At 42.5% G+C, this 21,080-nt stretch overlaps 2 protein-coding genes across 2 annotated transcripts; one reads left to right on the top strand and one right to left on the bottom strand.

Annotated features, from left to right (window-relative positions):
- Positions 1-7,537: 7,537 nt before the first annotated feature.
- On the bottom strand, positions 7,538-12,420 carry cidea (cell death inducing DFFA like effector a). The gene is made up of 5 exons (XM_028969898.1): positions 12,190-12,420; positions 11,165-11,303; positions 9,199-9,354; positions 8,357-8,529; positions 7,538-8,139 (listed from the first exon to the last, which is right to left on the bottom strand). Exons 1-5 carry the CDS (start codon positions 12,249-12,251, stop codon positions 8,040-8,042), a joined length of 630 nt encoding a protein of 209 aa, XP_028825731.1. The 5' UTR covers positions 12,252-12,420; the 3' UTR covers positions 7,538-8,039.
- Positions 12,421-15,568: 3,148 nt separating this feature from the next.
- eci2 (enoyl-CoA delta isomerase 2) lies at positions 15,569-20,638 on the top strand. Its single transcript, XM_028968243.1, has 10 exons — positions 15,569-15,725; positions 16,339-16,495; positions 16,838-16,936; positions 17,055-17,240; positions 18,345-18,414; positions 18,513-18,615; positions 18,890-19,010; positions 19,236-19,325; positions 19,407-19,550; positions 20,061-20,638. The coding sequence occupies exons 1-10, from the start codon at positions 15,670-15,672 to the stop codon at positions 20,214-20,216; spliced, it is 1,182 nt and encodes a 393-aa protein (XP_028824076.1). The 5' UTR covers positions 15,569-15,669; the 3' UTR covers positions 20,217-20,638.
- The last annotated feature ends 442 nt before the right edge of the window (positions 20,639-21,080 follow it).

Below are 21,080 nucleotides of genomic sequence, written 5' to 3'. Positions count from 1 at the left end.
AAAGCTAGCTGAGCCCACATGGTCGACGCAATCCTCCATACGTGGCAGAGGAAACGAGTCAGGTCGTGTGACTGCGTTCACTTTACGATAGTCAGTGCAGAACCGATGAGTGCCATCTGGTTTAGGAACCAGAATGCACGGAGAACTCCAGGCACTAGAACTGGGCACTGCTAATCCATGATCAGCAAGATAGGCCACCTCAGCTGCCATCGCAGCCCTCCTTGTGGGATTGAGGCGGTATGCATGCTGCTTTATGGGAGCATGGTCACCCACGTCAATGTCATGGCACAGGACATTACAACAAGATGGCACATCTGAAAACAAAGAAGGAAAGAGGCCTATTAAAGTTTTAATCTCACAAGCATGCTGATGAGAGAGATGTGACAGAAACGAGTCCAGATCAGACATGATTTCAGAATTCTGGAGACGGGCACAAGTCACAGGAACGTCTCGCAGAGTAAGGCCATCCTCCTCAGGACTGTAACAGGGAATCACCGCAGTGGATATGGCTGCGACTGGAACGGCTCCAGCAGCTACTTTCTCCACATCCCTGGTAACATAAGACTTGAGCATATTAATGTGACACACTCTAGTTTTACGCCGTCTATCAGGCGTACGAATGACAATCTGTTTCACTCAGTTTAGACACAACTTCATAAGGGCCAGAAAACCTTGCTTGTAACGCAGATCCTACAACAGGCAAGAGCACAAGCACTTTTTCACCAGGCTGGAACTCCCGACTCACAGCCTTACGATCATAATGCCCCTTCATCTTTAACTGAGATTTTACTAAAGCGTTGCGTGCACACTCACATGCTCGATGCAAACGCTCACGAAATGAACTCACAAAATCAAGAATGTTCCGTAAATTCTCTTTGCCCTGAGATCCCCACTTCTCACGCAAAAGTTTCAATGGGCCCCGGATGGTGTGGCCAAAGATCAAATCCGCAGGACTAAAACCAAGTGACTCTTGGGGTGTTTCACGAACAGCGAACAATAAGAGTGGCAACCCATCATCCCACTCTGTAGTGTCATCAATGTACGTACGAAACATGGTCTTCAGCGTCTGATGAAATCTTTCCAAGGCTCCTTGAGACTCTGGATGATAAGCACTAGACACCACATGCTTAATGGACAACTCACTCAACACTTCCTTAAACAGGCGTGATAGAAAGTTAGAGCCCTGATCTGTCTGTACTACCTTTGGCAGCCCAAACGTAAAAAAGAACCGGATCAGTGCGCGTAAAACAGGTTTAGCTTTGAGTGAACGTAATGGGACGGCTTCAGGATAGCGTGTTGCAGCACACATAATAGTCAGCAAATATCGATGCCCAGACTTTGTCGTAGGCAAAGGTCCTACACAATCTAAAATAATTCTCTCAAATGGCTCAGAAATGACTGGGATGGGACGGAGCGGAGCAGGGGGAATCACCTGATTTGGTTTTCCTGCTATTTGACAGCGATGGCATGACCGGCAGTATTTAACCACATCAGATTTTAAACCTGGCCAAAAGAAGTGGCGTAAAATACGGTGGTATGTCTTATTTACCCCCAAATGACCAGCAAAGTCATGGTCGTGCCCGACGGCCAGTACCTGACCTCTAAATTTAGCAGGAACCACAAGCTGAATAACCGCATTCCACCCCAAATCTTCACTGTGTGGTGGAATCCACTTCCGCATTAAAAATCCATCTTCCCAGTAAAATGACGCTGATGTGTTAACTACACCTCCTTTTCTGGCAGCAGTACGGCACCGGGCCAGAGAAGGATCAGTCTTCTGTTCACCAGCAATCAACACTATCTACGCTCAGCCACACGTCATCAGCAGCTGCAGCATCACCGCATGTGGACATCTCCTCAGATACATGCGCAGAAATCACAGGCGAAGGGTCGAACGACATAAAAGTATCAGATAACCAAACTTCATCTTGATACCTACGAGCTTGCGCTCGCGTAACGACACACGCAGGGTAGACTGAAGCCAGACTTGAGTCCACGTCCGTAACCAACATCGGTACGTCTACAACCTCCGGAACTGGAAGGACTTTTCCTCCAGCGACATCATTTCCCAAAAGAAAGGAAACCCCTTTCACTGGAAGCTGAGAACAAACCGCAATCCTAAAAACACCCGAGACCAATTCACTTTTTAAGTGCAGAGTGTGCAATGGGACTCTCGCGAACCCCATTTCAATTCCCTGCACCAGCACATCGGAATCACAACAACTGTCCGTAGAGAATGGGAGAACCGAATCTAAAATGAACGATTGTGCAGCACCAGCACCAACATCATCTTCCACACGACCAGTAAGAGACACCGTTCCATTTAATGTAAATGGATCATAGCCAGGATCAACCTCATCGATAATGTTCTCCGAAGTGAACGTGTGCACCAGCCCAACTTTCTTTGGGAGTGATTTGGACGATGCTAGATTCTTTTTCTGTAACCGAGGACATGCAGCAATTAAATGACCCAGCTCATGACAATAAAAACACCCACGAGGGTCTTTGGGGGGTGAAGATTTTCGGGAATTCCTCCAGCTCTGTTTTGGGCTGGAAGGTGGCGAGCGAATGCAGTGTGAAGGAGACGAAGAGAACGGGACGAAGACACTTTTATGTGTCAGAGCATACTGATCAGCACAAACAGCAGCTTGAGCCAAGGTGGTAACCTGTCTATCATGCAGATAGGTAGCGACAGAATCAGGAACACAGTTTTTAAACTCCTCCAACAGTACTAACTCTCTCAACTGTTCGCGGGATGTAACGTGCTCTGATGTGCACCAGCGGTCGAACAGGTTCTCCTTCTCACGTGCAAATTCAACATATGTAATTCGGTCAGTTTTACTCAGTCGACAGAATTTTTGTCTGTATGCTTCAGGTACTAGTTCATATGCGTTTAAAATCGCAGTTTTAACAGTACTGTAGTCTGAACTCTGCTCAACTGTGAGGGCAGAGTAAACTTCCTGAGCTTTACCAGACAACACACACTGTAATAAAAGACTCCAGACAGAAGTTGGCCATTTTAATGTAATGGCAACTCTCTCAAAATGACTAAAATACTTCTCGACCTCTCGTTCGTTGAACGGAGGGACGAGACGAATATTACGGGACACATCAAACCCATAATCACCTGGATCAGAAGAAGTTTGGTCCACCGGAGGGACGTGAGGAGGAGACACAGAGCCAGGAGGTAACAGCGACACTGGAGGAACAGAGGCCACCGCCGGAACTACGGCGTCTTTTCTAGCGGACAATTCTAATTCTAATTTCTTTAAAACAAAGTCCCGCTCTTCCCTTTCGCGCTGACTTTCATATTCCCGGTTCCGCTCTCTCTCGCGTTCCTCACACTCGAGTCGTTTTACTTCTAATTCGATTTCCATTTTACGAATCTGCAACTCCTTCTCAATTTCCTTCTCCCGCACAGCACGGCTGTCACGTTCAGATCTCCACTTCGCTGCTTCGTATTGCATCTGCCGCTCCCGAAAAGAATATTCGCGCATCTTTAATTCCATTTCAGAGACGCTACCGGCTGCAGATTGCGGGGACGCCGGACCCTCGGTCCGCGCCGCAAGTACATTACTGCCCAATAAAGCGCGTTCTACGGCTTTAAAAAGAGATTCCTTCAACGTTATCTTCGCTTGTTAATTCAATCGCGTAGTTTTCTGCAATGTGCAACAAATTGTCTTTAGTGCAACGCGACAGGAGTTCGTACGAAGGGCTCTGAATAAACTCGTCTGCCAACGACATGTTGCCAAGAGACACGAGATGCAGCACCAAAAAATTCAGACTGCGAACGGAGCGAAACGTGCGATTTCTCCACCGCAACAACGTATTCGTGTGGGAACTCTGATCCCTAAACCTGCCTAACTCTCCCACTAAATAAACCTTCGCTTCTTCAAAGAGCGTTACCAATTGAAGGTTCGTGGTCAGTCAGGAGACAAACCGCGAAGCTCCTCCCGGGGTTGCTCTTCAAAACACCACCCAAACAAAATCCCCAAACACAAACCAACAAAACAAATGCGCTCCGATGGAGGGATTACGAAAATCCGGCTGGAGACGCCTAACTTAATAGAGTTCCAAACGAACGTCGAACGCAAGTCTTCCCCAAAAATACAGATGTCCCGAAGATAAATAAAATTTGTCCTGAGAGAAAAAAACAGAACAAATCCCGGACGAAGCCACCAATTTTGTTACGAACAGGTCTAGGGGCTCCAGCCCGTAACAAAAGAAAGGACACAAACGTAACCCTACTATGACGAAACGGATAATTTTAACAAGTATTTTATTAACTACTAAATATATAAACAAAGAAGAAATACATACAAAACGAATTACAACGAATAACAGCAAACAAAACAGGAAAACAGAGAAAAACAGACAAACACCGAAGCAGGCCGACACAACAAGTTGCGTCGCCTCCTAGGGGAAGCGCAGGGGAAACCGGAAGTGATGTCAAAGGGAAAGGGTAGGAAGGCGGGTGGGTGGATGGCACGGCAAGCGCAGCCCCGAAAAAGGAGACTGAGGCTCCTTTTATTCTGTCTGTCCCACAGCAGGTACAGGTGGGCTCAATTTACAATCACCAGGCACCTGCAAACAGCACAAAACACAGAACAGAAACACACCCCAAAATAACAGGACGTAACACTGTGCTTCTCCATTGCGGTAGGTGGCCATTCAACCCATTATTACCGCCCCAGAAAGGCCGAGCGCCAGACTCAAGGTGAAATTCATTCAGAGTACTTGGGCTTTTTGGAGTGGGGCAGTGGTGGCCTAGCTGTGAAGGAAGCGGCCCCATAATCAGAAGGTTGCCAGTTCTAATCCCGATCCACCAAGGTGCGAATATCCTGAGCGGAGATACAACCTCGGTCTTGTGGGAGGGCTTCCATGCCGAAAGGTTCTCCCATTCTTTGTATAGGAGGGGATTTGAGTGTACATGGACCAGTCATAGCATAAGTCTATGGTAAAGATTTCTGCACCCCAAAAGAACAAGAAATATGTCACATGATATTTTGGTTGTGGTGAATGAGAGAGAACGTTTTAAAACTACACTTGAATGAAGATTATACAGAGTACTCACAGGATGTTTTATGTACAGCTCATTTATTTTAATTTTCATGTTTTTCTAAAATAATTTTATGTGATGTCTATCTTCTTCCTCATGTAAGACTGGTGGGGCGGTGCCCCAGTGCCCCTAGTGACGGGTCATCGCTGTCAAGGAGCCTGTCACAAGACATTTTGTTTTGAAAAATTACAAGTGGTTACAGGCAGCCATCTTTGAAGAGACCAATACAAACATTTTTCTGCTCATTGTAGCAAATCAAAGCGTCCACACGGGCTTTCAAGACCTTAACTTGCATGCATCGTGACGCATCGATAATCGAATCGAATCGTGAGACCAGTGAAGGTTCACACACCTAGTGTCAACCCAGTAACATACCAAGTTTCCTAGCTAGGCTACATAGACAGACGCACAAACCAGAGCTTCCAAGTGTTTTCCAGCAGATCTATTGCCAACTAGATGGATGTATTGAGGCTACAGGTTGCAACAAACCGCGCGATCAAGGACAGCTGCATGCTGGTGTTCACGGAAGCATCCTACACATCTCAGCGCCAGGACAGTAGACTCTGGTAAGAGCAACGGAGGGGGTGTGTGTATTTATATCAGCAACAACTCAGCTCACAAGTCACAATGGATAACTGCTCTCCAGATCTGGAGTACATGACTGGGAATACACCCCCTCACCAAATCTGCTCCAACTACCACTCGATACATCACAAACTGGCCAGAGGATGGCTCTCTGCAGCTGCAGAACTGCTTTGACAGGACCAACATACTGACCTGGAACTCTACACTGACAGTGTACTGTGCTGCATCAAGACCTGCATGGACACTGTCACAGTGGAGAATCCTATCAGGGCCTACCCTTACCAGAAGCCCTCGATGACAAGGGAGGTCCAGCAGCTGCTGTTGATAAGGCCATCTGTAACATGCCACTTAACAACCCTAAGAGAGGCATCAGGAATGCCAAGAGGGACTACAGGAGGAGGAGCGAGAAGCACCAGGACTGCAATAACTGCAGGCAGGTTTGGCAGGGAGTCCAACACATCACCAACTACAAAACCAGTTGTGGAGTGGCTGAAGGTGATACCTCAATGTCAGAGGAGCTGAACGACTTCTTTGTCTGCTTTGAGGTGGAGCCAGAAGAGGCAGCTGTTCCAAATGCAGCAGCAGTAGCTCACAGCAACTTCACCCCCACCCTTAGGGAGAAGGAACATGAGGTGAGTCCCAACGATGTCCCTGGACATGTGCAGTGCAGCTGGCTGGGGTCTTCATCTGCCTCTGTCCCACCTGTCTGAAATCCTCCACCATAGTCCCATTACCAAAAAATCCATAATGAAATCATATACTAAAATGAAAAAGCAAACTATATTGATTATATTGTTAATATAGAACCTGGTTGTATGTACATCCTTTAAGCTTATGTGTTGCAAACAAAAAAATAAGCAAATATTTGACAAACACTGAAGGCTAAATAGCTAGAAAGCTGGATCATAACATGTCCAAATCTGTAGCTCTTGTGGGTTGATCCTGATCTGCAGTGATAAGAAACCAGAAGCAACGCAAGGTTGATAATTGGCAGCCTGATCTATCGGCACAAGACATGGTACCAGGATGCCTTAATGGAAGAAACAATCTGACAGTGTGATGTTTTGGGCATTATCTGTCCAGGCCATGGCATCAACCAGGCCATGGTTCTCAAAAAAAATTTATTTCAACTGAACTTATGGATCCTTGACATCGTTTTGCACTTCCATTCCAGACAGCTCTCAAGTCTGGCCAAGTATACCCCTTCAAAGAAAATGTATTTCCACATGGCAGTGCCATCTTCCAAGTGAAATGCACCATACAACAAATATAATGCAGAACTGGTTTAAAGAGTTGACTTGTCCTCTAAACTCTCCATATAGAAATAAACAGTGTGATCCATGAAGGTACCACCTCAGTCCAGAGGGACTGGTCCCTCTAACTACTGATTGGAAGTAGTCCTGGAAGGTGTCCAATAAATGAAAAATGCTTCTGCAATGATAGACTGCCTAATACTGGAGATCTTCTGCTTACACACGTAAATAAACTTTGACATTGGAGGTATGACCTCAAATAAATAATATCTGGCCTCAATGGTGCAGTTCCTAGAGTAGTTCTTGCAGTAAATCCCAAATATTACTTCAGTAATTTAGCAGATAGAGCAAAAGGTTGCATATTACTCAATAGATTCCTGAAGAATGGTAAGACAATCAGGGAAAGGGAACCCATGGTCAACAATAGTGTTTGCTATATTGTAATGCATGGGGATAAAATAATAATTCTAATTTGTTCATGCAAATGCAATTTTTTTTTTAAATTGGGAAGAGCAAAGAAAAGCAACGTATCCTCAAAGATTACTTTTTAATTTAACTATATGCAAAACTCAGTGAAATGCATTAGAAAACTTTATTTAGTCACAACTTCCTTTAGTACATGTTTTTGCATCAGGGCACAGACAATACAAAATGGGAAATAAAAACCTTTTGTCTGAAGCATCTAACAATACTTTAGGCAAAAAAATATTTAAAATATTAAAACGTCATTTAATAGATCACCTACAAATTACATTTTATTTATGACACCACATGACAATGACAAACTGATTCCAGTGCTCCATCACTTTTGTCTAACAATGACCCATGTAGTGGGTTCAGTTTTCGAACAAAATGTAGGCGTACGTAATTAACACAGGATTGACAGGCCGCATCAGAATAAATCCCTTAGAATACAAGCAGGACCTATTGACCACATCTGCAGTTGTGCACCGGTCTGGTCACGGCTGACAACCTGAGGCGGATTAACATGAGGGTAGATCCTCTAATCAGGCAACTGCACAGCAAAACGCAACTGAAATGGGACCTTAAAAGCGAAAGCATCCAGGTTGGAGTTATACAGAATCAGGGAACAGAGCTGCTGTTTACCACAAGTCACAGCAAAGACACCGAACACCTGTCTTTCAGTCATCATCACCAATGTAACTCAGTACAAAGGAGGAGCCGCACAGGAGGAGCTGGCCAGTCATTCGCATCAGGTGGGTCACATATCGGAATAAAGACCTGAAAGGCACAAAAACAGGGAAAGGGAATAAATAAATTAATAACCAGAGTACTTGCATAACTAACATTTAGTTCACACTAAAACTTCACCTATAGGACAGAGGAAAGAGCTCTAAAAAGGAGGACAAATGACTGCAGCATGTAACAATACAGGCACAAAGGGGGAAGAAAAAAAAAATAAATAAATAAAGATAGTTGCATGGAATTGTGAACTCACTTAAAAATGTTCCTGGCCCTGGTGCATCTGAAGTCGTAGGAAAGGGAGTAGATCTCATAAAGGGTAGCTTTAATGGTCAGGCATCCAAAGAAATCTTTTGGATTCAGCTTGTACAGGTCAAAGCTCAGTTTGGCAATTCCAGTTTTCTTAGGGTGTCTGAAACTGGGAAGTATCTGATAAGAACAAAAAAGTAAGTAAATTGCATATGAATGCGCACAGGGATCACTGAAAAAGATAAGGCTTTACTAAATTGGTTTTCTTTTTGTTAGTAAAAAAAAAAAATTTAGCCTCTCCATTTACTTTTTTTGTTAGAATGAATGTACTGTGACCTATGTGCCTTTCTTCTGATTGTCTCAGACGTCTAGTGCTGCTGGGAGTAAACCCTAGTGGTTCTATCCTGGTGGATAAGCTCCCATTCTTTCCTGCAAATCCTCTCAAACTCAGTTAGGTTGGGTTTTGTCTGCTGTCATTTTACCCTTTATGCAGACCAGTCACCCAATTCCTTACGTTCAAATTAACAAAAATAAAAATGGTCCACAGTCCACAGCATCATGCTGCCCCAATCATGCTTGGTTTTCTTCAAAACATGATTCTTTGAATTCAGGCCTAAAAGCTCTATTTTGGTTTGATATTCCTTCTTACATCTGACAATCCTTAATCTGCTTTTTAGTGAGAAGATTCCATCTGGCCTGACAGGTGGAGTGGTTTTTCCCAATCTTTCTCATTTGTGCAACCAGATATAAGAAGGTTTTTGGTGGTTCCAAACTCAGATACTGTGAGTACTGGTGGCACTGTAGACACCATGGCACTCATTTAACACTGGGGACAAAGTTCAACCTCACCACTTTGTTTTGGGTCCACATTTCCCCTTTCTCCAACACCATAAACTGTGTGTTTGTGGGCAGGGACTGGAAGAAGGCCTCAGAGTCTACCACAGTACCATCCTCCTCCAAAACAAGAGTCAGGAACTGACAGGTCAACAGGAAGGCATTGGCTGTCTGGGGTACAGGAAGTAGCAGCGATTAATGAGCATTATAGATACATAAAGGCAGAGTAATACAAATATCTTGTTAACAGTGCACAATTGAAACTGCAGAAGAGGTGATCACAGCTTACATGAGTACACGAAGGACATAAGCACAGATACATAATAGCTAGTAGTGTTATATAGAAATCTGAACATATTTAATTGTTCACCATGAAGCCACTACATGCACACTGAAGTAATTAAGTGGAGAAGAGTGAAGACTGTATTACAAGCTCACATTTAGTGATGCAAAGTAAGTGGTTTATGCTGTTTGAAATATTCAATACATCATAATAGTCAGCATTTTTATTAAATAGCAGGGAAATAAATACAGGGGGAAAAAAAAAAAAAGTTTATTGCATGTTAAATAAAATTGTTTATTGATGTGCTTATGCACTTTTGAAAACTTGTTGACTGGTCTTGTAAGATTACTGGTGGTTCTCTGAACCTTTTCACTTAATTGTTAAAATACCAAGATCTTGAAAAAAGAAATTCGGTAGAAATTTTCAGTGCAAAGCAATATATAATCCATAATTTATGGACTTGGTCCAAATGTGTAATGAAGAATATGGAGACAGTCAATGAAAAGTTTGGATGTACCTATGCATTTATGAGTCTTGCATTTTTCACATTATAAACAAAACTAAAGACAAGACTATTACATGACATGACCTGTTCAAAATTTTATTTATTTATTTAAAAAAAAAAAAAAAAAAAAAAAAAAACATTCGATGCTCTTCAAAGCAAATCTCATGAAGTGGCTTTTGATAATTACTACAGTGAACTAAGCAGTCATGAAGAACTCTTTGATTTCACTTTCATTAAAAACACTAAATAAGTTTAGTGTAATTGTTCAGTCGCCAAAACTACCACAGAGCAGATGCCTTCAAACTTAACTGGTGTAGCGGCAGATGAGATGCTGTATAAATAGCAGACAAATGAAGGACAAAGATTTTGACTTACAATGGAGGATGTTTTAAGGAAGTTGTGGTTATAAATAAATAAATACATTTATTAATAAATAAAAAAACCTAATTGGAAGGTTGCTGGGTCGAATCCCGAACCACCAAGGTGCCACTGAGCAAAGCACCGTCCACACACACTGCTCCCTGGGTGCCTATCATGGCTGCTCACTGCTCACCAAGGATGATGGTAAAAAGCAGAGGACACATTCCGTTGTGCCACCGTGTGCTGTACTGCAGTGTTTCACAATGACAATCACTCCACTTTCACGTTTGGGGGAGAAAAGTTGGCCACTGATCATGCTATGGGTAACCCATTCTAGCAGGAAATACTGGGCCTTTTAGACATGGGAGGGGTCCACCTTGCCATTGTCCCCACATTCGCACCTTCTGATAAAACAGAAATACAAACACTGACTAATGCTTGGGATGCAGTAAGCCGTCTGAATTATACTAAGACTTTGGAAGTCACCAACGAGTCAAACATTGCAAGAGTGGGGAAACTAAGTAAAAGTCACACCAGGTTATGCTGGTGAGATTAAGGGTCAAAGATAATGAGGCTGAAGTGAAATTTTAAAGTAAAAACTATTGAGTACCTGACTCCTAAGTAGCAGCATCAAGGCGAGACATTTTTTATCAGTAATATTTTAACAGTAACAATGGAGTCCATTTATTTGTCGACCTTCCTTGTAATATGTTGCACCATGACGGCCACGACTCACTTTTCATTAATAAGATCTTTGAGGCGGACTACCTCTTGGTAACACATTTCTCATTTTTCTACGGCCTCATTCGTAATCTTATGAGAAGTCACTTTACCTTTTCCAAAAGATCTTCCAGGGAGGTAGCCACCACACCTTTCCTCCGGCACCGGTTCTGCGTGCAGACCCGGAACGGCCGTGGCTGTGCTGTGGGGAGGATACGCTGGGAGAGAGAAGCCTGCACCGAGGACACAGACCTATGGGACAGAAACGCCGATTTGAGACTGGCTCAGTACATGGTAGAGCCAAACAAAAATAATCAAATGGTGTTCGAAACGCCGCACTTCAGAAGCAGACGCCTGCTCAAACCCTGCCAGGTCACTGCTGCCATCTAGAACCGTGAAGTGGAAGGATGGGTATGACTATGTTGGAAAAACAAAGATTTTGTAGAACGACCAAGTTTGGACACCTAATTCAATGTGTTTATTTTCATGACCATTCACATGGTAGATTCTCACTGAAGGCATTCATAGTTTTGAAAAAATGGTCATGAAAATAAAGAAAACTCATCGAATGACAAGGTGTGTCCAAACTTTTGGCCTGTCCTGTACACAAATATATTAGTGACATTAAAATGTGCAGCTAAACCTGGCACGAAGCAACCAGGAAAACGTGGACAAGCCGTAAAAGCAGGCATTTGGCAGGGTTGCGTGTAATCTTCTCACGCCTTCGACTGTGAAAGTTTGCGCATTTTAACACGTTCATTTGAAGCCGAAGTGGGCGAGTCCGCGTTCAGAAACTGGGCTCGGACTTTAAAACGTGATGCTCAGCATGCGCAAAAACACATAAATATAACGCCATTTATTCTAATGACACACTTAACACATTACGTCTACCGCGCTGAAAAAGCGCAGTGCTGAAATAAGTGTGAAGAGCATTTTTATCGTACGGGATAAGACGCAAAACGCTGTACGTTGTCGTTAAAGGAGTAAAATGCGGCGAATTACAGCCGGTTTTCGGCCAGTCTGGCGCATTTTATATAAAAAAAAGCGAGGAGCTGCTAGAAGAGGGCACAAGTTCACTAATACTGCGCCCGAAAGGGAGCTGAAGCTCCCAGAGAAAAGCGAGCTGGAACATCCTCACCTCATTACAGACGCGGGCACCATGGACTTGGCATATTCCACCCCCGAGTAGGTCCACCGCATCCTGGCGTGATCCCGTGACGAGCACTCCGGAAGAAACGAGAAAAAGGAAGAAGAGAAGCTGGCTTTCCTCCTTCTCCCCAGAAGTAAAAGAGTCCGACGAGGCGCCGCGCCGCGACTCTCTCTGACCGCAATGAGCCTGTACTGCCCACCTGCGAGGGAGCGAGCTAGAGCGCGGCGGCGGAGCGCCCCCCAGCGGCCTTTTTATCAACACAGCGCGCCTCTCATTGGCTGCCGTCAAATCGCGAGAGCACAGAGATCACCGCTAAAGCACACGTGCTGCAGCTGGACAAGCATGAAACGTGACGGACGGACAGACAGATGGACAGGCAGGCAGACAGATAGGCAGGCAGACAGAGAGACGGAAAAGATAGATGGACAGACAGACAGGCAGAGACCTCTGACAGAAAGACAGATGACAGGCAGGCAGACAGACAGACAGAGAGATGGACAGGCAGACAGACAGAGAGACAAGATAGATGGACAGGCAGAGAGACAAGCAGAGACCTCTGACAGAAAGACAGATGGCAGACAGGAAGATAGACAGACAGACGGACAGATGAGAGACAGGTAGACAGACAGAAAAATAAATAAACAGACGAACAGACAGACAGATAGAAAAACAGAGAAATAAATAGACAGATGGATAGATGTTTGTGGTGAGTATTAGACTTACTTTAACTTGCTTATTTATTATTATGACCCTAACAACAGAATAATTGCATATGCATCGTTGAAGCCAGCTCAGCGATGATGTCAGATGAGAAAGGCACTTTCTAATTTACTGTTGTTACTTAAAAACAACTCTATCTTTTGAAAGTGAAGTGATTGTCATTGTGAAACACTGCAGCACAGTGAAATGTGTCCTCTGCTTTTAACCATCACCCTTGATGAGCAGTGGGCAGCCATGACAGGCGCCCGGGGAGCAGTGTGTGGGGACGGTGCTTTGCTCAGTGGCACCTTGGCGGCTCGGGATCTGGGAACCGGCAAACCTTACCCGCTAGGCCGCCACTGCCCAATATCACTATATGTGGTACATTTGCAGGTAAAAGAAAGTGGGATTGACCACAGCCAGTGGTGAAAAACATTTTGCAGGGTGTAAAGCATGTGTCTGGAGCAGTGAGGCTCTAAAGGACTTAAAGTCTTTGCTGAGGAAGGTGAAACAGTGCCTGCAGGATTTAATAGCAAGCAGCAGAAAGAGAATCATTGTTGAAAGAAAATCCTCATTAAAAACTTTGTTGAACTTTCTAAATGTCAGCAGGGAGAATCTGAGAACAAGAGAACCGTGAATCTACCTCTCAATCTCCATTAAAAACCATCTATACTGTACAACAGGAACAGGGTTTTTAATAATAGCAGCAGTGCACAAGAACTAATATGGCTCTGATTATATTATGCAAATGTTTTAGCAAGGAAAATGCTGTAAATTAAGAATACGAATTAAGTAAAATAAGAATAATTATTGTTATTTTTAACCACGAACAAAATGCAAAATGAGCAATCTTAAAGGAACATTTCTAAATCAAATTATTATTTGATGCTGGTCTTTTCCTTTAGACCAGCATCACTTCTTGTATAGGTACACTTGCACAAAGGCAAGGATTATAATGTAGCATTATATTCAGGTGTATGATCAAATAATTCTACCAAACAGTTTCATGACGCTGGCCATACACCAAGTCTGGACACTGCAACAAGCAAGCAAATATCTCGCAGCAGACTGGGGTTTCAAGATGTGCATTTTGAAGAATGGGCAACGTTGAGTATCGTAGACGCAGTGATCAGTCGAGGAAAGTGGAGTGGATGAAAAAACCAGCGGTGCCATCAGCTCAGAACTGTGAGAAACCAGTGGCCCCCAGGCACACCCGTCTACTGTCTTAGGGAGTCTGGCCAGAAGTGGTGTTCATGGAAATGTTGCAGCTAAAAAGCCATACATCCGACTTGGAGCCCAAGCATAGGAAGTGGGATACTAATGCTCTGGTCTGATCAGCAATATGTGAACTATTTCGGTGGAGCAGGAGGGACTTGATTACCGAAGGCCTGTAGAGCAGAACAATAATGAGCGTCTGCAGGCAACAGTGAAGCATGGTGGAGGTTCCAGATTTATGGTGTCTTCAATACCATGAAAAATACAACCAGATTCTTATCCATCAAGTAGACGTATGATTGGCCCAAATTTATTGTGCAGCAGGACAGCGACCCCTATCACACAGGTGGTTACATTTTGCATGGAAAATATCCTTGGCAACACCTAAGTACTCCCATGCAGCCCTGACAGACACTGGTATTGAATTTTCTAATTATTTATTCATTTCTAATTATTTATTTATTCATTAACAGCAGTTAAGAAAACAGTGGGGGCGTATCTTAAAAAAACCTTAGAAATGTTTTCACTTTTTTTTCATGACATTTTTAGTCCACTGGAGGAAGGAATGCTTCATCTTTTAGGTTTAAGCAGTTAACTACACAAATGGCCTAGCAGGTAAGGAAACAGACCCTTTGTTAGAAGGTTGCAGGTTCAAATCCTGATCCTGCTCACAAAGGGTCATGGGTTAAAAGCATTTCGATGTGTGCACCGCATGCTGTGCTGCAGTGTTTCACAATGACTTTGTTTCAAAATAATAGTAAAAAATAATAGTAAAAATTTTTTTCAATTAGATGTAGTTCACTACTTCCCCAGCAAAAAAGCACAGTCCAGAATGTTTTACACCTTATTAACATCTTAAGTAGGATGAAGTCTGCTTTGCCACACAATACATTTTTGTGTGGAATTTAAGGCAATTATTATTCTTATAAAAACAAGAAGGTTCCTGCACTGCAGCCAAGAGAGATGGAATATGTTTTAGCTTGGACTGTGGTGACTGAGATCTTGCACGTGCCTTGGAATAACTGGTTTGATAGTGCTGCACTGAGGGGGTTGCTGGTTGAATGAGATTTTAAGATCATGAGCTTTTAAGCTTTTCTGAAATCCGTCTGGTTATGTGTTTACAAATGCTGCATTTATGTTATGTTATGTCCTACTTTCTGAATCATTAGCTGTATTCTTGGTCTAGTTTCTCCTCCAATAATTAGTTTAATGGCATTGTCATTGGCATTTATCAATTATCAATCTGGGAAACCCTCGCACTAACCTGTAAATTATTATAAGAACAGATGACAATCATGTGGCATTAAAAATTCATCTAAACATTATACTGATTTGGAAAGTTTAAATAAATAAAACAATCAATAAAATAAATCCGTTCATGGTTCGAGCTGCAATACAACGACCCGAAAGTCTTGCAGCGTCCGGAAGAGAATGTACGTGCAATGAAAGAAACTTCCGGTTTGCTTCAAAATAAAAGGCCCCAAGACGACCGACGTTTGGAAAAGCAACCCAGATTGTTTAATTGACCTCTGTACTTTGGAATCTTTCTGTATTATGGCCGCTGTCGCACTGAAACTCTTTACTCCAGCACGATTTCTAGGAGTTGGCAGGTTAGACGCTTCCGGAGATTTGATTATGTTACATATTTGGCGATCTTTTCTTTTTCTGTAAGACCTCCTTGTCATTGTAAAACGTCAATCGCGTGCTAGCGTGCTAACGCGAAAACTTGAGTAAATGGTGCGATTGTACTTCGTGTGGTTTGCAGAAGGCGTAGTTACGCAACAGTCTGTAGGTGGGGTGCATGGTGGTTGTGGACAATTGCTTATTAATTCATTAGGACGTTTGCACAACCCAATGTAGAGGAATGCTTAATGCATATGTTGCGTGATTTGATGCACTTTGTTATCAGATGCTGGCAATATATATGTAGCGTGATATCTGAGCGTTTAATCTCTATTTATTCATCTTTCATTACTTTGCTGTACTTTGACCTTTGCCCTACTTCAGCTGCAAATACCATGAAAGTTTAAGGCAGTGTTTTTAAATATCTCAGTCTTCAATCGAAACTTGTAACTCTTGTAGATTTATCATTATTATTATAATTTCGAAATGTAAGATTTGTATAGCATCACCACCAGAATGTGACATGTTGATCTTTAATATCTATACCAAAGGCTATTAATCATCAGCCATGTAATTTAGTGCTTTATTACTCTGCTCCAGATCGGCACAAGCGTCTCCCAGACTCAAGCTGCACATAACGGCGTCGGTCATGGCCGCAACTGTGGAGGACTTTAACAATGCCAAGGCCAAACTGGGAACACTGAAGAAAGACCCTGGCAACGAGGTCAAACTCAGGATCTACGCCCTCTTCAAGCAGGTGCGTTTCTCTGACTGATGCCTCGAGTGCCAGAATGTATGGTATGTTCCTGTCGTTTGTACATCTGTGGGGTGTGATCTCTCTCGGTCCCTCGCCGTTAGAAATGATGAGTCTTCGTACTTCGATCTAGTTAAGGTTAAGGCGTCCATGGCGTATACATGCTTTCAAGATATGCTTTTGTATCACCGTCTAAGAAGACCGCCAAAGTAGATTATTGTGATGTTCCCATAACTAGCACATGTGGCTGGGAAATGGCTCATATTTTGCCTGTTTATCCCACAATGCTTTGTTCTGGGAAAGTGTGGCAGACAATTGTCCTTTCTTGTTTGATTATGTCACTAGGCCACTCAGGGACCCTGTAACACCCCCAAACCCAGCATGCTGGACTTTGTCAACAAAGCTAAATGGGATGCCTGGAAGTCTTTGGGATCCATTTCACAGGTGAATAACATTGTCTGTAATGTAATTAGATTAATATTTTCAGCGGCATCAGATTCTTTGCATTGTGCTTCATTTGTAGGTTCTGCTGTTAGGTCATTCATTTCTTTCACTCATTTAGGAGGAGGCTAGGCAGAAATATGTGGTTCTCATATCGTCTCTACTGGAACCGGAGACCCCAGCTGGTGTAGCAGCTCAGCCCGCTGGAGCGGACACCTCCTACCAAAATCTGCTGGTGTCCACCCAGGACCAGATCACCACAATCACCCTAAACAGGCCGGAAAAGAAAAATGCCATCACTGTGGAGGTCTGATGTTCAGACATATTGGATGGATGATATGTTGTAAAGATTGGGATTTAAGACCAGTGTAGGTCGGGTATTCAATAAAGTCACTGAGGTCCAGTTATTAAATTTAATCTAAGAAAAAGATCCAAAGTGATGTCCATCTTATAGCCTTCCCCTTTATAGCAAATAAATTCAAGGCCTTTACCTGAAGAACTGAAGTCAACTCTGAAAATAATAACTCAGAGCATTGACTTAATGTTTTCTCTTCTTTGTTCTTAAAATAAGGGGGTCCCAGCCTAAAAAATAAGTTTTTATTTTATTTTTTTTACTTTTATATAAACTTAATTGGAAATGGCATGTGGGTACACTGCAAGTAATTTAATTCATAATGGAAAAACCTGACTCACAGCTGTAATTCGATCCAAACATAGTCAGGGTGTGCAGTGATACTTTGGTTAGGCCCAGAACACACTCTCAGAAACAATCTGTAACCAGAACGTTTCAGGGTCAGTTGCCCCAAACGTCTCTCTCAATGCAGCATGTCCTTGCAGATCAAGGAGAGATCCTTCAAATGCTCACTTGACCGTCTGAGCCGCCTCCTTCGAAAATCCTCTGACTTCTCTGATGAGGAAAGGGATCTGGATTAGCAGGAGGAGCTACTGGCCTATTACTGAAGGCAAAAATCTCCATGAATCTGTTCCCTCTCTGGATAGAGCGAATACATGTCATCAAATCAGCAACTGAATGGTTTTGGCCCTGCAGCTCTAATCTTGAGCTTTTCTTGTAGAAACATTGAGAACAGTGTCTCTCTGACTCTTGACCTTCTCTAAAAAAGCCTTGGTTTCTTTTCAAACACTTCCAGAAATGTCCCAGTGCGTTGCCTTTACTCCGCCACTTTATAGCATACAGAACACTCTGATGGAGCATTCTTACTGTGGTAATCCGTAATTGCTAATATTTTGGACTTTCTGGTTGCTGTTGCGGCTGACAAATTAGCCATTTGGTGATACCTGATGCCTTGTGGTGATGTCTCCCTTTTTAATAATCCCGAATAGGCTTGTTGGAATGGAATAAAATGTGCCGAGGATTATGGTGTATCACATTTCAGCTGTTTTCGTGCTTTAGATGTACACTGAAATCATACAAGCTTTGGACCAGGCTTCTAAAGACGATTCTGTCATCACTGTTATCACCGGTAAAGACATACTTCAAGATCTATGGACTGGTATAATTAGTTACACCAGCGTTTTGCGCCTTTAGACACATGCATTGTGACTTTCTGTGCAACCTAAGGCAGTGGAGATTTTTACTGCAGTGGAAATGACCTGTCCAACTTCACCAAGATCCCAGAGGGGGGTGTGGAGCAGATGGCAAGGAGTGCAGCAGATCTGCTAAGGTCTCTCTTTTTTTCTTTTCTTTTTTCTTTTGCTTGTCCTCTATGTTCACCATTTGAATTCCATTAACTTTCTAATTGTTGAATGACCAAATATACTTATCAGTTATCATACACTTTAATATAAGAATCTGAAAAATATTGCATTATGTCTGCAAGGGGATTTGCTATGTATTATATTAAATTATCAGCATTTATCCTATTTGTAATTGTAAAGTTGTACTAGATTAGCATATGTCTTTACACTTCATCCTCTGTGTTGGTGTTTTGTGAACAGGGATTATGTAAAGGCCTACATTGACTTCCCTAAACCCCTCATAGGGGTTATAAATGGTCCTGCGGTGGGAATATCGGTTACCGTGCTGAGTCTTTTTGATGTGGTTTATGCTACTGAACGGGTAAGTGCTGCACCTTTCCGAACCCTTTGTGTTATGGAAACACATTTTCCTTTTCTTTCTTCTATCACTTATGTAAGATGAGACTGTAGTTATCTTCCCATAACTAGCACTAGCCTGGCATTGGGCCATGAGCACTACTGCTATGAAGTATTTTGAACAGTTTTATATGCTTTGGCATTCATATGCCACAGTGCTCAGCAGGTTGTTCCTATTTTTCATGTCCAGGCTACATTCCACACTCCCTTTAGCAACCTAGGCCAGAGTCCTGAAGGATGCTCTTCTTACACATTCCCTAAAATTATGGGTGCTGCAAAGGTATTTACACATTTATGGTTTCAAACTACTACATAAGTACAGCTATGACGAATACAAAGGTCTTTGTGCTTCTGTGTTTAGGCCAGCGAGATGCTGCTGTTTAATAAGAAGCTAACAGCTATGGAGGCGTGTCAGGTGGGTCTGGTCACTGAAGTCTTCCCAGACAGCAGCTTCCACAAGGAGGTGTGGAGCCGACTGAAATCTTATGCCAAGCTCCCTAAAAACGTGAGTAGCAGCTTAACTGTCTGAACCAATTCTTCTGGGGGGGGCGCATAATAATTGTCCTTTTTGTTAATAATTATTTTTCTTGTTAAGTAAATGACCTGTCATTTACTATCGCTCATCCACTCGTCTCTTTATGCAAGAAATTAGCAGAGGGTAAACCTGCCTTTGCACATCTGTCCATCGCAAGGCAGCATGTGAGCTATCTTATTACGCCCGGCATCTCGCCAGAGTTTTAAAAATGTTGTCACTCAACATTAATGAGGTCATGGACAAAAGCAGAGTGAATAGTTCAGGCTCAGGATTTTTTTTTATTTTTAATTTTTTTTTTTTTTCATAAACACTATCTGCTCTACGGATGCTGGTCCATCTTAATGTGGCAAATTTAATTTCACTCTTACTGCCTGATTGCTGTAATAATTGCTTTTTTGCTGATTTTGAATAACTGCAGATTCAGTAGATGGTGTGGCATCTGTATCTTCTTAGCATGCGCTTCTCCTCTGTCCTCTCCAGTCTCTAGCATATTCCAAGCAGCTGATCCGCGCTGCTGAAAAGGAACGCCTTCACGCTGTCAACAATCAGGAGGTGGAGAGGCTGGTGGAGCGCTGGCTCTCGGATGAGTGCATGCAAGCCGTGATGAGCTTCTTCCAGGGCAAAGCCAAACTATGAGCTTTGGACAAACCAAGATTGTGCTGATTTCCATTTTTACCACTTTGCAGCGGATTTAACTGATTTCAGTCATAAGCACTTGAAACAAGAACCCAGTGAAAACTTTTATTAATATTTTCTTATACTTCATGTTGTACAGTATAATTTCTTTCAACTGAAATGGTTGAAACCATTTGAACTACTTCTAAACCACTGACTATTGATGTGTGCCCTGAACCGCTTCATTAATAACAGTTCCAGAGCTGAAGAATCATCTTCATGTCTTATACATAATTATAGAATCATTAATAAATAATCCTCTTTGCCAGTTAGGTATTGTGGTTCTTGTTTTTGTTTTTATATAAAAATGTTTGCCTCCTTGTATTAAAATATATAGTAGTTTGCAAGAGATTAGAATAGTAAATTAAAAGCACTGAACAGGGTTTAACAGCGTGTTGTGTGTAAACCTGACTTTTACAGTGATTTGATTGGTGAGGTATTAACATACAAGAAAAATTGTGATTATTTTTTTTTTTTACCTTTGACTTGGATCACTTTTTGCCAAGTATTATGTGCCTAAAATAATAACACAAGGAAAAACCTTGATCCTTAATGTCTTTATGAAGGATAACCTCATAAAACTGAATGTATATAATATTGTGTATTCCAGTTTGAATTGAGCTGGGACAAAAAAAATAATCCAGTTAATACATATATATATATACAGGCCAAACGTTTGGACACATTTACATTGGTAGATTCTCACTGAAAGCATCAAAACTATGAATGGACACATGTAATCAGAGCAAAGGGAGGCTATTTTGAAGAAACTAGAATATAAAACATGTTTTCAGTTATTTCACCTTTTTTTGTTAAGTACACAAC

Source organism: Denticeps clupeoides, chromosome 2 (genome assembly GCF_900700375.1).
Source record: "Denticeps clupeoides chromosome 2, fDenClu1.1, whole genome shotgun sequence".
Taxonomy (NCBI): Eukaryota; Metazoa; Chordata; class Actinopteri; order Clupeiformes; family Denticipitidae; genus Denticeps; species Denticeps clupeoides.
The sequence above is the reverse complement of the archived record's forward strand: the minus strand, read 5'-3'. Positions and strand labels throughout refer to the sequence as shown.